This window comes from Lonchura striata, chromosome 33 (assembly GCF_050655825.1).
Source record: "Lonchura striata isolate lonStrDom1 chromosome 33, ASM5065582v1, whole genome shotgun sequence".
NCBI classification, from domain to species: Eukaryota; Metazoa; Chordata; class Aves; order Passeriformes; family Estrildidae; genus Lonchura; species Lonchura striata.
In genome coordinates, this window is record NC_140735.1 from 5,615,224 (window position 1) to 5,633,285 (window position 18,062).

General features: G+C 54.0%; 1 protein-coding gene across 2 annotated transcripts in view; it reads right to left on the reverse strand.

Annotated features, from left to right (window-relative positions):
• LOC144247987 (uncharacterized) overlaps positions 1–15,993 on the reverse strand; it is a 31,870-nt gene extending 15,877 nt beyond the window's left edge. Inside the window, exons 1-2 of one of the 2 annotated variants that reach the window (XM_085564395.1) lie at positions 15,374–15,413; positions 11,726–14,918 (exon numbers count right to left, since the gene is read on the reverse strand). In XM_085564395.1, the coding sequence (XP_085420521.1) occupies positions 11,885–14,896 (3,012 nt within the window). In that variant the 5' untranslated portion in view covers positions 14,897–14,918; positions 15,374–15,413 and the 3' untranslated portion in view covers positions 11,726–11,884. Of the gene's footprint in view, positions 1–8,272 lie in introns of those variants that run through there. The other variant, XR_014950720.1, reaches the window with a different exon arrangement.
• Positions 15,994–18,062: the final 2,069 nt, after the last annotated feature.

Sequence of the window (18,062 nt, forward strand, 5' to 3'; positions counted from 1 at the left end):
AGCGGCGGAGGGTGCCTCAATCGCCCACTCTCGCCCCAGAGAAGAGCTAGCCGGGGCTGAGACAAAGGGAACCGGGGCGGGAGCGCGGCACCTGGCGCCCAACGTGGGGCCCCGTTTTCGCGGCGTTGGACCCTCGTTTGAGGATTTTAGGGTCGCGCAGACCTGAAGAATCGTCCTCCTGGCCGTCAGCTACCCCGGCGAGAGCAGACCCACGTTTTAGTGGGTGGCACTCTTGGGGACAGGATCGGCAGCTCTGGAACGCACCTCCGGAGTCGATTCTCTCGCGGAGAAGCCCTGCGATTGGTTTTTCTTTTCCACCCTTCCCTCTCGGACCCCTGTGGTTTGTGAGTATAGGGGCCCCTGGGGCTTTCCCGGTCCTTTTTTTTGGTTGGTTCCTTTCCCCTAGGTTTTAGGGGAAGGATCCCTTTTTGGTGGGTTTCTTTTTCCCCGGGGTTCGGGGAAAAAGTTCCTGTTTTTGGTGCTTCCCTTTCCGGGCGGGAAGCTTAAGGACCGCGACAAAGCCGGAAGTGTGGTCTTTTGTTTTTCGTTCGTGTTTTCCCAATCGTAGGCGCTGCGGCACGATTTAACATCTAACAGCCATGGGTGCAAGGCTGTCCGTGCCGCAGAAGAGCATTTATTCCCAAGTTGTGGGTATCCTTTTAGTGGGGGGAATTAAAGTTAAAAAATCTGAAGTAAAACGGTTCGTTCAGTGGTTGTCGCAAACTTTCCCTGACATTTCGCCAGCTAAATTATACCAAGCCCCTTTTTGGGAACAGGTAGCGGGGAAGATCCTGCAACAGTCAGATCTCTCTCTCTCCATATTCACCCATTTGGCTCTCCAAATTCGCGATATAATTAAATATCGCTACGAAAGTCTGCCACAGCCAGCCGCAAACAAACCGATCCCCAGTTCGGCGGGTAGTTCATATAACCCTACTCCGCTTCCCTGTCCCTCAGCCCGGTCGCTGCAGTACGATGCAGCGCTCGCCGCTGCAGCGGGGCGCAGGGCAGCTGCTGCCGCTGCTCCCGAGGCTGCGGCTGCGGCGGGCGCTGCGGGAAAACTGCGGCAAAACTCTCCCTCTCTCCCGAAGTCGGGTATTATCAGACAGGCATCCCGGCATTGCCCGCAGGCAGATTCTGGCCCCTCTGAGAATACCCTAGACACCCCGCAGGGCGGTGCAAGCACTGTCTCTGCTTCTACCCGTTCCCCTTCTTCCCCGCGCTGTACAGCCCCGTCCCGTAGAGACTCCGTTCGTTTTCAGTTATCCCAGACCCCCGAAGATCCCTCATCCCCCATCCTCCATCCCCAAACCCCACGAAATGGCTCCCCTTCTTCCCCCTTCCCCAGGACACAAGATGGAGGTGACCGCGTGGGTTTTCCCGCCACTCGTGCTCCTTCTTCCCATGATCCCTGTCCTCCCCCCTCCCATAATCCCTTCCGGCAGACCAACCCCTTCTGCTCCCCAGATTTCTCCGCCCACCTCCCTCCTCCACCCCCCGTCAACTCCCCCTCCATTGAATTATTCAACACCCCACCCCTCAGCTCCACCCCCGGGGAGGGGAGTCCCCAACATACCACTCCTCCTGCTCCAGACCACGCCTCGTCCCCTGGTTCCCACGACCCCACTTCCAGTTCCCACGCTTTCGGTTCCGGGGGGGGGGAGCGTGGGAACCCCGATCCACCCCAGTCCCTACCTGCCTTCTCGGCCGCACCTGTCACCTGTACCCCGCGGCAGGGGGGTAGGCCCCTTGCACAGTGGTCCCCCATCCCCCAGCAGACCATCAAAGAGCTCTGCAAGGCCAAGAAGGGGTTCGGGATGGAAAGCGAATACTTCCGAGGCTTATTAAAAGCAACCCTCTACTCCAAAGAATATGTCCCAGCAGACATGCGAACTCTCTTCTCCTGTTTAATTACCCACGGAGAATTCCTCATCTGGGAGTCCGAGTGGAAGCGGGAGATCAGAGAGGTGTTACCTGACCTCTGGGCCAATGCAGATAGCTCTAGGGATGAGGATGGGGCTGTAATATCGCTAGACCACTTGTGCGGGGAGGGGGATTGGAAAATGGGGACCAAGCAGGCGGAAAAAATCCCCAGAGAGGCGCTGCAAGTCAGCACTAGGGCAGCAGAAAAGGCGTTTTTTAAGTTAAGACCCAGCGGTACGGTTATTAACTTCTTGTCCCTAAAGCAGGAATCCCTAGAACCTTTTGTCGCGTTCGTGGATCGCTTGCATTACGCAATGGAGGCTCAGGTCCCGGACGAGAGGCTGCGAGAGGGGATACTTGCCACAGTTGCGAGGCAGAACGCTAACGACGCGTGCTGGCAAGCAATCCTCAGTCTGCCCCTGGACCCTGAGCCTACCCTTCAAAGCATGCTACAAGTCTGTGCGAAGAAGGTGACAGTTCCTGCTAAAGACATTCCAGAGACTCCTAAACCACCAACAAAGAGAGTAGCCTTCGTTGAAGCCGTGACACCGCCAGCCACCCCTTCTCCAGATCGCCGCCCTACAGGAGCACCCCCGAGGGGACAACAGCACCATCAGGCCTGCAATCTATGTAGGCAGAAGGGACATTGGGCTTCCCAATGCCCGCTGAGGGACGAGTTTTTTAGGTTTAAACAGCAGCGACAAGAAAAGAGTGCCCCCAACTCGGGGGGAAAACAAAAAAACTGAGTCATCAGCGCAGTCCCTCCCTGCGCGAGGACATAAATATGGTGGGTTCTATAACATCAGAGGAGGGGAGGGACAACTACCTGCAATGCCCACCTGAGGACATTTCACTGGACTTGACACACCAGATTATGGCTGACAAACCAGCCTATATGAGAGAAGATGTGGATTTCATTCCCACTGCTTGGCTGGGTCGAGGCCCGAACCAGCCCAAGCCGATACTTAACATCGTATCTGGTTTCTCCCCATATAGGTTGGCCCTGACTGAGGCTCTGCACCTAAGGGACAGCGACTGGCACTCCATCGCTGTTGACACAGAGGACCCAGGAACCTGGAGGAACCTCCACAGTAAGTACATTGTTCTTGGGGACACAAAATTCACGCCTCTCGAAGTCACTATTGCACCATCCCTGACATCTAGGAACACCGAGCGATTAGTGGTGTGGCTGCACTGCCCCCATCCTCCAGTCTTCCTTCCCAAGGGCCAAATCATCGCCCAAGCCATTCCAGCATCTGGGCCTCCGGCACACCCTGAGGATCTATGGAAGAAGTCAGCGAAGAAGAGCTACCAGGTGTGCCAGGCCCAGGTCATAGGGAAGGAAAGACCAAAGCTCTCCTGCTATATGCGGAAGGATGGGGAGTACAAACACCTAAGCGGTCTCCTAGATACAGGAGCAGACGTGACAGTCATTCCCGCACGGGATTGGCCGTCACGCTGGGAATTGCAAAACGTGGCGGGGAAAATTCAAGGTGTAGGGGGTTCTCAATTGGCAAAGCAATCAAAAAACATCGTAAAATTTGAGGGGCCGAACGGACAATCGGCCTATATACGCCCGTTCGTATTAGATTACACAGAACCCTTATGGGGGAGAGACCTGATGGCCCAGTGGGGGGTCACAATTAACATCCCGACCCCCCAGGTTTTTCGGGCAACAGTCACTGAGGAGCGTCCTACCCGGAAACTTAATTGGCTCACAGATACACCAGTGTGGGTAGAGCAGTGGCCGCTCAATAAACAGAAATTAAAAGCGCTTCGGGAGCTCGTGAAGGAGCAACTTGCCAAAGGGAATATCCAAGAAACAACATCCCCCTGGAATTCCCCTGTCTTTGTCCTGAAAAAACCTGGCAAAGACGAGTAGCGCCTCCTTCATGACCTTCGCGCCATCAACAATGTAATAGAAGACATGGGTCCTCTCCAGCCAGGGATGCCGTCCCCCACGATGTTACCAGAAAATTGGGAATTAGCTGTCATTGACATCAAAAATTGTTTTTTCCAAATTCCCCTACACCCTGATGACGCACCACGGTTCGCCTTCTCGGTTCCTTCCATCAACCGAGAAGCCCCAATGGAGAGATACCACTGGAAAGTTCTTCCCCAAGGCATGAAAGTCAGCCCAAGCATTTGCCAGTGGTACGTCTCTTCATTGCTGTCCCCTGTGCGTGCAGCCACCGAGGGCGTGATCATCCAGCACTATATGGATGATATTCTTATTTGTGCCCCCAACAGCGATCTACTTACACACGCGCTTGAACTGACAACCAGTGCGTTGGTTGCTGTAGGGTTCGAGCTGCGAGAGGATAAGATTCAAAAAATGCCACCTTGGAAGTACCTGGGTTTGGAGATAAACAAGCGGACCATTGTTCCCCAGAAATTGGCCATAAAAAATTCAATTCGGACTCTAGCCGACGTGCAGCAGCTGTGTGGGTCTTTAAACTGGGTGAGACCCTGGTTAGGTATTAACAACGAAGACCTAGCCCCTCTTTTCAATTTATTGAAAGGGGGGGAAGAGCCTAGTTCTCCCAGGGAACTCACTCCAGAGGCCAAAGCTGCTTTGCAGAAGGTTCAGGAGGCAATGTCTGCCAGGCAGGCCCACAGGTACGATCCGGGCCTGCCCTTCAGATTCATCATATTGGGCAGACTGCCACACCTCCACGGTGTCATCTTCCAATGGGCAGACACCCTAGGAAAGGGCAAGGATCAGGACAAAAGGGACCCACTCTCCATCATAGAGTGGGTATTCCTGAGTCATTCACGATCCAAAAGGTTAACACGGCCACAAGAGCTGGTGGCAGAGCTAATCCGCAAAGCGAGAACGCGGATTCGGGAGCTGGCGGGGTGTGACTTTGATCACATCCACATTCCTTTGAAATTAGAATCGGGCCAATTCACAAAGGCAATGTTAGAACACCTGCTGCAAGAGAATGAATCATTGCAGTTTGCACTGGACAGCTACACCGGAAAAATTTCTGTTTTGAGACCGGCCCACAAAATTTTCAATTCCGAAATCCAATTCACTCTGTCAACAAAACAAATTCAGAGCAAAAAACCCTTAAAGGCTCTAACAGTTTTTACAGACGCGTCCGGAGGGTCCCACAAGTCAGTAGTGACTTGGAAAGATCCTCAAACTCAGCAGTGGGAGGCAGATGTTGTTGAAGTAGAAGGATCCCCTCAAGTAGCTGAGTTGGCCGCAGTCGTTAGAGCTTTTGAGCGGTTCTCTGAACCTTTTAATTTGGTAACTGATTCGGCCTATGTAGCAGGTGTAGTGTCTAGAGCACAGGATGCAATCCTGCAAGGTGTCTCCAACGATGCCCTTAACAGGTTGCTCTCTAAGCTGATAAGGCTAGTCTCCCACCGAGAGCAACCGTTTTATGTGATGCATATCAGGTCACACACCGACCTGCCGGGGTTCTTGGCCGAGGGCAATCGCCGTGCCGATTCCCTCGCTGCCGCCCCCGCACAGCTGGCGCCGCTCCCGGACAAGTTCCAACAGGCCAAAATAAGCCACCAGCTTTACCATCAAAATGCGCCTGGTCTGGTCCGGCAGTTCCATCTAACCCGGGACCAGGCCAAGGCCATTGTGGCCACATGCCCGTCCTGTAAGTCGCTCCCACTACCATCGGTGAGCGCAGGGGCTAACCCTAGGGGTCTGAAGTCCTGTGAGGTGTGGCAGATGGACGTTACTCATATCCCCTCCTTTGGGAGGATGAAGTACGTCCATGTCTCCGTGGACACCTTCTCTGGAGCAGTTTTCGCCTCTGCCCACACAGGGGAGAAGGCCAAGGAAGTAGAAAAACACCTGATACAAGCCTTCTCCATGCTAGGCGTCCCAAAACAGATAAAAACAGACAATGCCCCCGGGTACACATCCAAGAAATTCGCAAGCTTCCTGCAGCAATGGGGAATAGAACATAAAACTGGCATCACCTATTCCCCGACAGGTCAAGCCGTGATAGAGAGGACTCATCAAAGCATCAAAAGGATGCTTAAACAACAACAGTCGTCAGCTAAAAATGAGTCCCCACAGGTTCAGTTAGCGCGGGCCCTTTTTACCATCAATTTCTTAAACTGTTCCTTCGAGTGCCTCAACCCCCCCATCGCGAGGCACTTTAATTCCTACGAGCAGAGCAAGGTCAGGGAAAAGCCGCCAGTTCTCATTAAAAACCCTGAGACCTGGCGGCAGGAAGGACCCTATGACTTAGTCACCTGGGGACGGGGGTACGCTTGCGTATCCACGCCCTCAGGCCTGAAATGGGTCCCTTCCAAATTCGTCAGACCATATGTCCCTAAGACCCAGAAGAGAAAACCGGACAGTCCTCAAGTTGGGTACGCCGCCCTCCGACGGCGGAAAAGGTCCCCCTCACCTGGTCCCCCCTCTTCCCTCCCTGGCTCCTGGGATTCTCTGTTCCCCTTTGAGTTAGACCTCCCCTACCTCGACTATTAATTTCAGTTGCTTTCTAAAGAAACAGGACTTTTGCTGCTGCTGGGACTCATTGTGTTTATTACAAGCTTTAACATAGTGATGAACTGAAACCCTTGAACAAAGAAGGGTTTCAAAAAGAAGAATTTCCAGAAAAAGGAAACATCTAGTTTCAAAATGAGCCCAGTGACTGTGAAGCCCCCGTTTAAAGACTTACTTCATCCTCTTCACCTTTCTTTCTTTTTAAACAAAAAAAGGAGGAGATGTGGAGTTGTGTTATGTATATGTTTTATTATCCCTGTATTATGTATTGGTTTATTCCTTTGTACCCCCGTGTGCAACTTGGTTTATCCCCAGTTTTCCCGCCTTGTCCGCCCTTCCCGCCTTCCCAGTATCTATCCATCACCCTGAAAGAGGCATTTTACCCCCCCCGGGTGCCTTGTCTATCACTCGGTGCCCCTTCCCATCCATCCAGAAGCTTCTACTCAGGGCACCGGGTGATTGGGCGAGGACCTGGGGCTCCCCCCATATCCTTCCCCCATTGGACCCCACCATATCCCCCCATCCCGGAGCCACCCCCTATCCCTATCCCCATTGGTCGTTGGATACCCCTCCCTTACAGTTTATAAGCCAGTGCAAGCACCTTGTGCTTGTTCCTGTTGGCTGGCACCGTTTTAGGACATTTGGCCCCGTTGGGCTACAATAAACTCGGACTTAGCCCCCAGCAGGATCCGCTCTTCATTTACCACCGCGAAGCTTGCTAGCGCTGCCCGGAACCCACAAAGGCACTCTCCAAACCCCAGCTGGGAGCGGCGGAGGGTGCCTCAATCGCCCACTCTCGCCCCAGAGAAGAGCTAGCCGGGGCTGAGACAAAGGGAACCGGGGCGGGAGCGCGGCAGGCTGCCACAGCAATCCAGAGAAATTAAACTGTCCTTGGAAACACTGGGGAGGACTGGGACATACTGGGGAAGACTGGGAATGCTGTGGGAGACACTGGGACATACTGGGAGTGATACTGTGGGGATCTGGGACAGCCTGGGAACATGAGGAATGCTGAGGGGGAATCTGGGTGGACTGGGATGGACTGCGGGGGTACACTGGGACACACTGGGACATACTGGGTGTGAAACTGGGAGTGAAACTGGGGGATACTGGGACAAACAGGGAACATTGTGGGGAAGACTGGGCAACACTGGGGCATATTGTGGATGACATGGGAGGAACTGGGAGGGCCTGGAAATGAACTCAGGTGTATTGGGAGGGACTGGGCTGTGCTGGGAGGGACTGGAGGGGCACTGGTGCTGTACTGGGCTGTACTGGGGATGAACTGGGCTGTACTGGGAGGGACTGGAGGGGCACTGGGACTGTACTGGGCTGTACTGGGAGGGACTGGAGGGGTTCAAGGGGCTGTTCCCGTCCCCTCCCATTGGCCGAGGCTCCCGCCCATCACAAGCATCCAACCAATCAGCGCCAGGGATCCTGGTTTTGGGGGCGGTGCCTACAGTCAGCGCCATCTTTCCTTTTGCCTACATCTCCCATCATGCCCAGCAAGCCAATAGAGCCTCATTGGGGCCGGGACTACAACGCCCGTCATGCCCCGCGCTCCACAGAACCCCGGTACCGCCCCCATTTGTCCCGAAAGTGCCCCCCAGACCCTCCGGGATCACCAAGTGCCCCTCAGCGCCCATTCGGGACCCCCCAAAAGCGTCCTAGGATCCCCTGAGTGCTCCCAGCCCCACAGATGCCCGGTACAGCCACTTCTGGGAATTCCTCTCCTCTCATCCCCCGCGGCCCCAGAGCCCCTCAGAACACAGTTCCGCGCCTAAAATTCCTGCTGCGCCCTGCGCTCTAAGGAACCCGGTTAAATCTCCCCAAGCTCCCCCCGAGTGCTCCAGAGCCCCCGAGGACCTCACGTCGTGGCTCGGACGCAAAAGTGTCCCCCGAATGCATTCCCGGTCCGCAAACACCACGTCCGAGGCACTTCCGGGACTACAGCTCCCATCATGCTCCGCGGCGCACGCCCAGCGCTGTTCCAGCCGTGACTTCATCTCCCGTCATGCCCCGCGCCCCAGCGAGAGCCGCTGTCACCGAGCCTGGAACTCCCGTGATGCTCCGCGGTCCCGTTACACTCCATTGTACCCGCGCCTACAACTCCCGTCAGCCCCCGCGCCCAGCGAGCCCCGCCCGAGCCCCCCTGGTCTCCCCCGGACCCCGAAGGGCCCCAAATTCCCCTCCCTGACCTCCAGGGCCCCCCTGGACCCCCGAGTGCTCCCCCGGACCCCGAACTGCCCCTCAGAATCCCTGAGTGCCCCTCCAAGCGCCCGCCGGGCTCCCCCAGGTGTCCTCCAGACCCTCAAGTTCTCTCTGAATTCCCTCCCCAGACACAAAACTGCCCCAAATGTGCCCCAGAAATGTCTCCATGGACCCCAAAGTGGCCCCTTTTACCCTGTCTGAGAAAATAATACAAAAAACGACAAAAAGCTTAAAAACAGGAGTTATAGCGCAGAGGGCAAAATCAATAGCTGAAAGGGGTCAATGAATTAATGAAGGGAATTGTGATACTTAGAACCCATGACCAAAAAATTTTTTGTTTCCTAAAACATATACATTTTTTGTATAAATTTTAAAAATTACGTGTTAAAGATACAGAATAATATTATTAGACATAAGAAAAAATAATTATAACTGTATTTATTAATTAACCTTTATTTATAAAGAAAAATGCACAATTTTTTAATGCTTTGGGCTGTCAGTCTTAAGCAGGCCCTGTCAGACATGGTGAGGCTGGGGGTGAGGAGCAGCTTGTCCAAACAGGGTCAGCCCTCAAGGAGCTCATTCTTCTCCATGCCCAGCCCTGCTAAGGAGCCATTGAGCATCAAGATCACCTGGGAAATGATTCTGTCAACTCTTCTCTGAACAGAAAAAGAAAAGAATATTCATGTGATGAAAAAATAAAAATCAGGAGGTGGACTTTGAAGTTTCCCTCCTGAACAGAACAGCAAACTGCACAATCCCTGGAGACTTGAAGACAATGGAAGGAAGACAAAGAGCTCCTGAGGGCTTTCTGTATTTTAAGGATCCCCAGGGTGGATGTGGGGCTGGGTCCAGGAGCCTCAGGCACTGAGAGAAGGCTGAAGAAGCTGCTGAAGGAGTCAGAAGCAAAACTCCAAGTTGCTCGGAGAATCCCTGGTCCCCAGTGAGGGCAGGGACTGCCAAAGGCTCCCCAGGCACTGGAGAGAGCAGATCCTGGAGGCCAGGACTGCAGGGAGCCCAAGGCTCAGAGCAGGGAACTGCAATGCTGAGCAAGGCCTGGGCTGGCTGGGGGAAGCAGAAAGGCCAAGCCCTGAGCCCAGCCTGGCACAGCAGGGCCCGTCCCTGACGGGTGGCTCGGGGCTGTTTGTGGGGCAGGGGGATGTGAGGGGCAGCAAGGACAAATGCCATAAACCTGCAGCCCCTGCCAGCCTCCTCAGGGAGGGCGAGGGAGAATGTGAAAAATGCCAATCACTTGGTTTTTAAAATTTTATAAGTTTTATACTAATAAAATGGTTATAAAAATAATAATAATACAATTACAGTAATAAAGTTTAGAGTTAGGACAATTACAAGACAATAAAAAGCAAAGAATTATGGATGTCCGTGTGCTCTCAGACACTAAGTGGCAAAAAGCATGCCTTGTGAACAAAGGAATAATGTTACAAGCAACAGCCTGTTGCATATTCATATATCTCATCCATGATGCATAAATTCCTTGCTAATTAAGAACATTTCTGCTTTTTGTCAACTTCTTCTCCTTAATCCTGTTGGTTCCACAAAGATGGAGAGAAGGCAGAAGAGTGTTTGTCTTTTCTGATAAGGAGGCTGTGACTTTTTATGGGCCCCCTTCGCTGACATCTCTGTGTGAGGAGTTTCTTGATTATCTCATCTTCCTGCTTGAGCTTTTAACAAATCCTATATCACAGAGTTTCTATTTTAACATTATGTTGTAACCTAAAGCTACATTTAACTCACTATGTAAGAAATTAATACAGCATAACTTTCTAACATGACACATATAATATTCATTGTAACATTTGCAAAAAGCCAATCATAAAATATGCATTTTTCACAGAGAAGCAAAGTGCAGCCCCTCACAGGGAAGTTCCTTCTGTGGGGCTCCCGAGGCGCTGCCCGAGCCCAGGGACAAAGGCCTGGGTGCCTCTGGCCCTGCCAGCCCTGCCCAGCCCTGCCCATCTGTCCTGGGGCTGTGCCCCCTGTGCACGCTGCTCCTGTGCCCTGGCCGGCTGCACTCGCCCATCTCGCTGTGCCCCAGCATTTCTCACCCAGCGTTTCTGTGCCCTCCCTGGGCTGCCTGCACCCAGCACTGCCGGCTCCTGGCACACAGAGCCAGCCCATGACCCAGCCCCATGCTGGGACACCTCCAGCACCAAAATTCTACCCTGGCAGGGACTTTTCTTCCTCCTCAGCTCCAGGCTGAACCTTCCAAGCTGTGCTTTGGGCAGGTTTCCTTCTCTTCCCACTGCCAAGGAAAGCTCTGTCTCCTGCTGGTCACAGACAGGGAAGGGCTGGTGGGAGATGTGGTGGTCAGAGACTGTTTGGGGCACAGGGGCCATGAAATTACTGAGTTTTTAAATAGTCTGTGAAAGGAGGGCCATCAATAAATCTTCTACCCTGGAGTTACAGAGAGCAGACTTTGGCCTATTCAGGATTGATTTGGGGAGTACCAAATCAGGTACTGATGTTTTAAAAGGAAACAGCCCTTAAAAACCAAGGATTCCAGGAAGGATGGACACAGTTCAAGAAAGAAATGTTGAAGGAGCAGCAACAGCCTGTCCCTCTGTGCCAAAAAGTGAGCTAGCAAGGAAAAAAAATGGCCTGGCAGGTCATGGAGCTTTTTCCAGGAACTCAGGGGAAAAATTAGGGTGCATCACCTTGGGAGGGAGGACCAGGAAACTCAGGACATGCTTAAGAATGTTATTAGGTCATGCAGAAAGCAAAATAGAGAGGTAAAAGCTCAATTACAACTTAGCCAGGCCACTTATGTGAAGGAGAATAAAAATGTTTTTATAAATACATTAATGGCAAAAGGAGCGGTAAAGACAACCTCCATTTGGTGGGTCAAAAAAAAGGTTCCATGAGGCCTCTGGGTGCCACAATGAATTCCTTGGTGCTGCAGTGTCATGATGGAGCCCTGGTGACACAAGATCCTGCAGTGTCACCAGGGACCCTTGGCTCCATGGGCACCACAGTGTGACAATTGTTCCCTCAATTCCCAGAGTCCTTGCAGTGGAGCAATGGCCCCTTGATTCCATTGTCCCCAGGCTCTCCTGCTGGGAAAAGCAACTAAGTGATGAAGCATTTGCTGCATCTGAACACTGAGATCCATCTTGCCCCCTCTTTTCCTTATTGCCATTGTTCCAACTGCACATTTCTCAGAGGATAACCAGGGATTTTGGGACAAAACCACATTTTTTTGATTGTGAATGTCCCTGGGGATCCCCATTACACCAGGGTGAGGTCACTCTAGAGCAGCTTCTTTCTCTCCTGGCAACCTTTTTCCTCCTCCCCAACCTCCTCCTCCTCTGCCTCCTCCTCCTTCTTGTTACCTTCATCCCCACTGTTCAGAGCATAATTCCAAGAGAAAAGCCAGTGATTTTGGGGCAGAAAACTGCTTTTCTGAGGGGGAACCTCCACAGTGGTTCTGGTCCTGTCAGGGCACCCTTCCTCCCTGTCCTCCTCCTCCTGCCCCGCACTGAGGGCACACCTGAGCTTTGCCCAGAAGAGGGGCCGCGCAGGGAGCTCGGAGGGCCAGCGCAGGTGTGTGCGCCGCAGCAGCACACGGCGCATGCGGTGGAAGGCCGAGAGCTCGGCCTCGGGGATGTCCTCGAGGAAGACGAGGACAAGGACATCGCGCAGCTCATCAAAGAGGCGATAGCTGGCCATCTGGATCTCCAGTGAGCACCACTCGCTGCGCAGGTACCCGCGGCTCACCACGCACACCGTGTGCCGGCTGTTGTACACAGCGTCCACGATGTTGTCCACTATGGCGCGGCCGGGGCGAAAGTCACGGTGGTGCAGGCAGAGCCGCAGGGCTCCGCGCTCCAGCTCAGGCACCAACTCCTCCAGCACCCACCGCTCATCCCCAGAGTTGTAGGACACAAAGGTGTCGTAGGCGTAGCGCCGCTGCTCCCGCCGCCAGTGCCCACGTGCCCACGCGTGCAGCAGGAAGAGCTGGTAGCGCAACCGCCAGTACCCACGGTGGTACAGCAGTGGCAGCACTAGCAGCAGCAGCACGGCTGGTGCTGTCCCTGCAAACAGGTACCGCCCCATGTCCAGGTAGCACACGCGTGTGTCAAAGGAGTGCAGGTACGTGGAGGCCCCACCCGTCTCACCGCAGGTGTAGTTATACAGGTAGACCAGCTGCACGGGCCCACCTTCCAGCCAGGCAGGCAGCCAGGCATTGGCACAGCTGCAACTCAGCGGGCACTTGCGCAGGTCCAGATAGCACAGGGCGGGGAGGCGGGTGGCCAGAGTCACATCCAATGTACGCAGCTCGTTCTTGGCCAGGTGCAGCTCCTGCAGTCGTGTTAGGTTTCCGAAGACCTCGGGGCCAAGGCTGCGCAGTCCTGCACTCTCCAGGTTCAGGCTGCGCAGCTGGCTCAGGATCTTGAAGATGCCGGCAGGCAGGTGGCCCATCCCGCCGTTGCTGTCAGCCAGCGTCAGGTTCCGCAGCTGTGCCAGGTCATCGAAGGCATCGTCAGGGATGGCCGAGAGTGAGTTCTGTGCCAGAGAGAGTGAGCGCAAGGCACCGAGGCCCTGGAAGAAACGTTGTGGGACTACACGCATCCCATATGGCTGCTGTGCCTGCAGATTCAGGTCATAGAGGTTATGCAGGTAGCGGAAAGGCGGCAGCTGCTGCAGATGTCGGCTCAGGTAGTGCAGCGCGTTGGCACGCAGGTCCAGCACACCCAGCGTCAGCTGCACTGGCTGGAACGCGGCCGCTCTCACCTCCAGCAGCCGGTTGCGGTCCAGGTAAAGTCGGCAAAGCCGCGGGAGGCCCTGGAATGCCTTGGCTGCCAAGTGCTGCAGGTTGTTCCCACCCAGGTCAAGCGTCTGCAGCTGGTCAAGCCCCTTGAAGGCGCCAGGGAAGAGCACGGCCACGCGGTTGTTGCGCAGGTTGAGGTCTCCCAGCTGGTGCAGGTCAGCAAAGGAGCCGGGCAGGAGGTCAGTGAGCAGGTTGTTGTCAAGGCGTAGGTGCCGCAGGTCGTGGAGTCCACGCAGCGCTGCGCGGTCCAGCCGTGCCAGCCCATTCACATCCAGCCGCAGCTGCCGCAGTGCCGGTGCATTGTCAAAAGCACCCGCACCAGCCACCAGGATGCGGTTGAAGCGCAGGGACACGTTGTGCAGCTGCCGCAGAACTGGGGACCCGTTGCACGATGGCAGCCGCTGCAGCAAGTTGTGCTCAGCCACCAGCTCGCTCAGCTCTACGCGCTGTGCCTGGTTCAGCAGCCGCCCTACGCAGCCCAGGTGCCGCAGCCGGTTGCCAGATAAATCCAGGGCACCCAGCACCGGACACTCCGCCAGAGCCCCATCGGGCATTGCTGTGAGCCCCATGCGCTGCAGCTGCAGCCTCTGCAGCTGCTGTCCTCTCAGCTGCTGGCACAGGTATTCCAGGCCGCTCGTGCCTACCTGTAGCCCTGACACGTCCACCTGGTGCGGGGAGATTCCAGGCACACGCAGCAGCTGCACTACGTCCAGCGGGTTCCCAGCCAGGTGCAGGTATGTCAGGTTGCTCAGGCACAGGTGAGCGAGTGGTGCAGGGTCTGAAATGTTGTTGTAGGACAGGTCAAGCTCACGCAGCCCTGAGGGCATCACCCCAGGGGTGGCCCCTGAAAGAGCTCCCAGGGAGTTGTTGCAGAGGTGCAAGACCCTCAGCGTGGGTGGCAGCCCCGGGCCCAGTGTCGACAGCATGTTTACACACAGGTCGAGCAGGTCTAGGTGCGTCAGATTCCCCACAGCCATGGCCACGGGCTCCAGTGCTTGGAGCCGGCCATCCCGCAGCCAGAGCGTGGTGAGTGCGGCCAGTGGCTGGAAAGCTCCGGGGGCCACTTTCTGTAGCGGATTGTGGTCCAGCCGCAGCGTGCTCAGATTTCCCAGCCCAGAGAACACACCCGTGGCCAGCACTGACACCTTGTTGTGGGCCAGGTCTAGGTGCACCAGTGCTGACAGCCCCCAGAAAGCCCCTGGGGCCAGGCGTTCCAGCTGGTTGTGGGTCAGATCAAGGATGTAGAGCTGCGGCAGGTGGGCAAAGGCACCAGGGGGCACCTGGCGCAAGATATTGACAGAGAGGTTGAGGAATGTGGCAGTGGAGGGGAGGTCGCCCACTGCAGCCCCCACGGTGCTCAGGAAGCGCTGGATGCAGCGGAACAGACCAGGGTCCCGCGGTGCCTGGATGCAGTTGCGGAAGCCATAGGGAGAGACCCCTGCAGGCACCACCACCAGTGTCACCAGTGTCACCAGCAGCGGGGTGCACATCCTGACTCACCCTGCAGAGATCCTGGATGCAGTGGGAGAGAGAGGAGGAGGAAGCATGTCCTTGGTACCACAGAGACCACGCTCAAGGCCCAGAGACCACACTTGGGGACTCAGGGATCCCCACCACCCTAGGGATCCCCTTGTGAACCAGAGACCCCACCAGCATCCTAAAGACCCAACTCAGGGCCCAGTGACCCCCCATCCACACCCCAGAGACCCAAACAGAACACCGGGACTCCCACTCTGTGTCCAAGGACTCCTCATCCCCACCCCAGGGAATCACATACATACTCCAGGGACTCCCGTCAGGGCCCAGAGGACCCCCCCACCCCCATCCACAGCCAAGGCAGACACACTCCAGGGACCCCCACCAGAGCCCAGGGACCTCCCCTAGGGCCAAAGAACCTCCACACACCCCAAGGACCCCTTGCCCCCCACGGATTTTGGGCACCCCCCTGCTCCCCGTCAAGTTCCCACCGTGCCACTGCCTCTGCTTTGGGTGATTTTGGGGTTAGAAATGGGAAGTTTGGGGTATCGCTTTTTGTCACCACTGCCCCAACCACCTCCCAGTGACGTTGGTGGGGGAGGCCCCTGCCCAGACGGATTTAGGGGTCCCCAAGGGGCTGGCAGGGCTACGAGTCTACACAGCTGGGTCACCCCGCCTCGGTGCAGACTCCCGGAGTCTGGGGGGCCCCTGGGACACCCAAGCCTCTTCGCCCAGGCCGCGCCGTCCCCCTGCTGCCACGTGCTGCTCTTGGTTCCTCTTCCCCTTCCTCAGACTGAACCAGATGGTTTTGGTTCCTTCGGGGAAAATACTGGGCTGTACTGGGTTATACTTTCTTATACTGGGCTATACTGTACTATATTGGTCTACAGTGGGCTGTGCCAGTTGTACTGAGTTATCCTGGACTCTAAAGGCTGCTAGTGGGCAGTACTGGCCTGTACTGGGCTGTATGGGTCTGTACTGGGCTGTACTGGTCTGTACTGGTCTGTACTGAGCTCTAATGGGCTCTACTGGTCTGTATTGGTCTTTACTGGGTTGTACTGGTCTGTACTGGTCTGTACTGGTCTATACTGCTCTGTACTGGTCTAGACTGGTCTTTACTGGTCTGTACTGGTCTGTACTGCTCTGTACTGTTCTGTGTTATAAGTTGAGGCAAATAATTTGATTCAGCCTGTTAAGATCAATTAATAATTTTATTAATTACAGCAAGCGATAGCAAGCAAAACAGCGCTGGGTTCAGCTGTGAGCCTGGCTCCGCCAAAAGCTGACAACCTTTCCTTCTCTTCAGTCCCTTTTTATCTTGCATGAGTGGGGGTGATGAGTCTCGTTCCACCGTGGTTATCAGTCCCAGGAACAATGGGTTTCACAAGTGGGGTGGTGTGTCTCCTTCCACTGCGGTTTATCAGTTTCAGCAACAATGGGTTTCCACTGCGGTTATCAGTTCCAGCCAGTCCTGCAAACAATCTTTGTTTGTGGTTACCAGTCAAGCCTGCAAATTCCATGTCCCGACTTCCCCCCCTTTTATCCTAATTTCATACTTTTGATGAACAAACAAGTCAATGCAGTTTCTCACAGTCCCCCATTCCATATTTTATCATTTTGTTCATCAAATAGTTTTATTTCTTGGTGGGCTAGAATCAAAGTCTCTTCTACTTCAGGATCTCTAGGGATAGTTTCATATTTGGCTTTGATTAGCATCAGGTGTGCTGCTTCCGATCTTCTTTTTACTATTTCAATTACCTTGTTGAATATACATGGGCTAAATGTTAATCCTAACACTAATAATATTAAAGGACCCGCAATTGTAGATAGCAAGGTAGTTAACCAAGGGGAGTGATTAAACCAGGTCTCATACCAGCTCTGCTGGGCCTCCCTTTCCCTTTTCCTTTTCTCAAGTCCTGCTTTCAGTTTTGTCATAGTGTCTCCTACCACCCCAGTGTGATCTGCATACACACAACATTCTTCCCGGAGGGCCACACACAGTCCTCCCTGTTGTAAGAATAGAAGATCTAGTCCTCTTCTATTCTGCAGAACTACTTCCGATAAGGACCTTACTGACTTTTCCAATGCTGATATTGATTGTTCTATACGTTCCAAATCTTCGTCTACAGCAATCCTCAGGGAATTAAACTCCTTTGTTTGTTTTACTAGGGAGGCTACTCCCGTACCGATACCTGCTCCCCCTGCAAGCATTAAAAGTGCGACTGTAAGTGTGGTCAAAGGCTCTCGTTTTTGTATGTGGTGTTCTGGGATGTTTTGTACATTATACATATATTCGTTGGGGTGATAGATAATTTTGGGAATCACAGCCACCTGTATACAATAGTCAGAGGTTTCGTCAAATATTTCTAAGGAAATACAGGGGGTGAATCCTCCTTTTGAGCAGATCCACTTGGTGTTTTTAGCGGGAACTAGCCATTTAGCTGGAGTATCTTCCCGTTTAGCTTTAGTAACAGTCTCACATAAATATTCCAGGTGTGTGGGTACTCTGCCAATACATCGTCCCCTCCCCGTTATTGAAGCCAAAGTCATTCCTTTACCCCGGGAATCTTTCCAATTACATTGCGGGGGATTGCTACCATTAAGACATCTCGCCTTTTCAGATATCCTTACAGCTTCGTAAAATGGAGGCCTAACATCAAAGCAGAGCCAACAGCGTTCTGTTAATTCTGGCTGAGTAGCATTTAAGACTTTATATACTCCCTCCATTAATTTCCAGAGAGTGTTAAACCGGGAATCCCCACTTGGCGGTGTTGTAGGAGTTGTAGTTTGGTTATCCGTTATCAGGTTCCTAGCTGTTAAATCCCCAACTATTACAGGATTAGGGCCCACTGCCTGTGTGTCTGCTGGTACAGGCCCTTTCTTTATGGTAAATACGCTCCCTCTGTCTTTTCCAGGTTCCCAATACCGAAAGCCCCATGATCTTCCTACCATCCATCCTGGGTCTGTGGGCTCAGTTATGTTTAAATGCACAAATTGGCAACTCCCTTTCCACCCGCCCAAGAAGGCGCCACTAGAATCCTTTTGTGGAGGGGTACACCCATAGGGTCCCCATGATACTTTAAGAAATTTATCTCCTGCTGCTTGCCAGTCTGAGGCTATTGTTTCACACCCCCAGTACCCACAGAAATATTCTCCAGGGTAATTGCAATACCCCTTTCC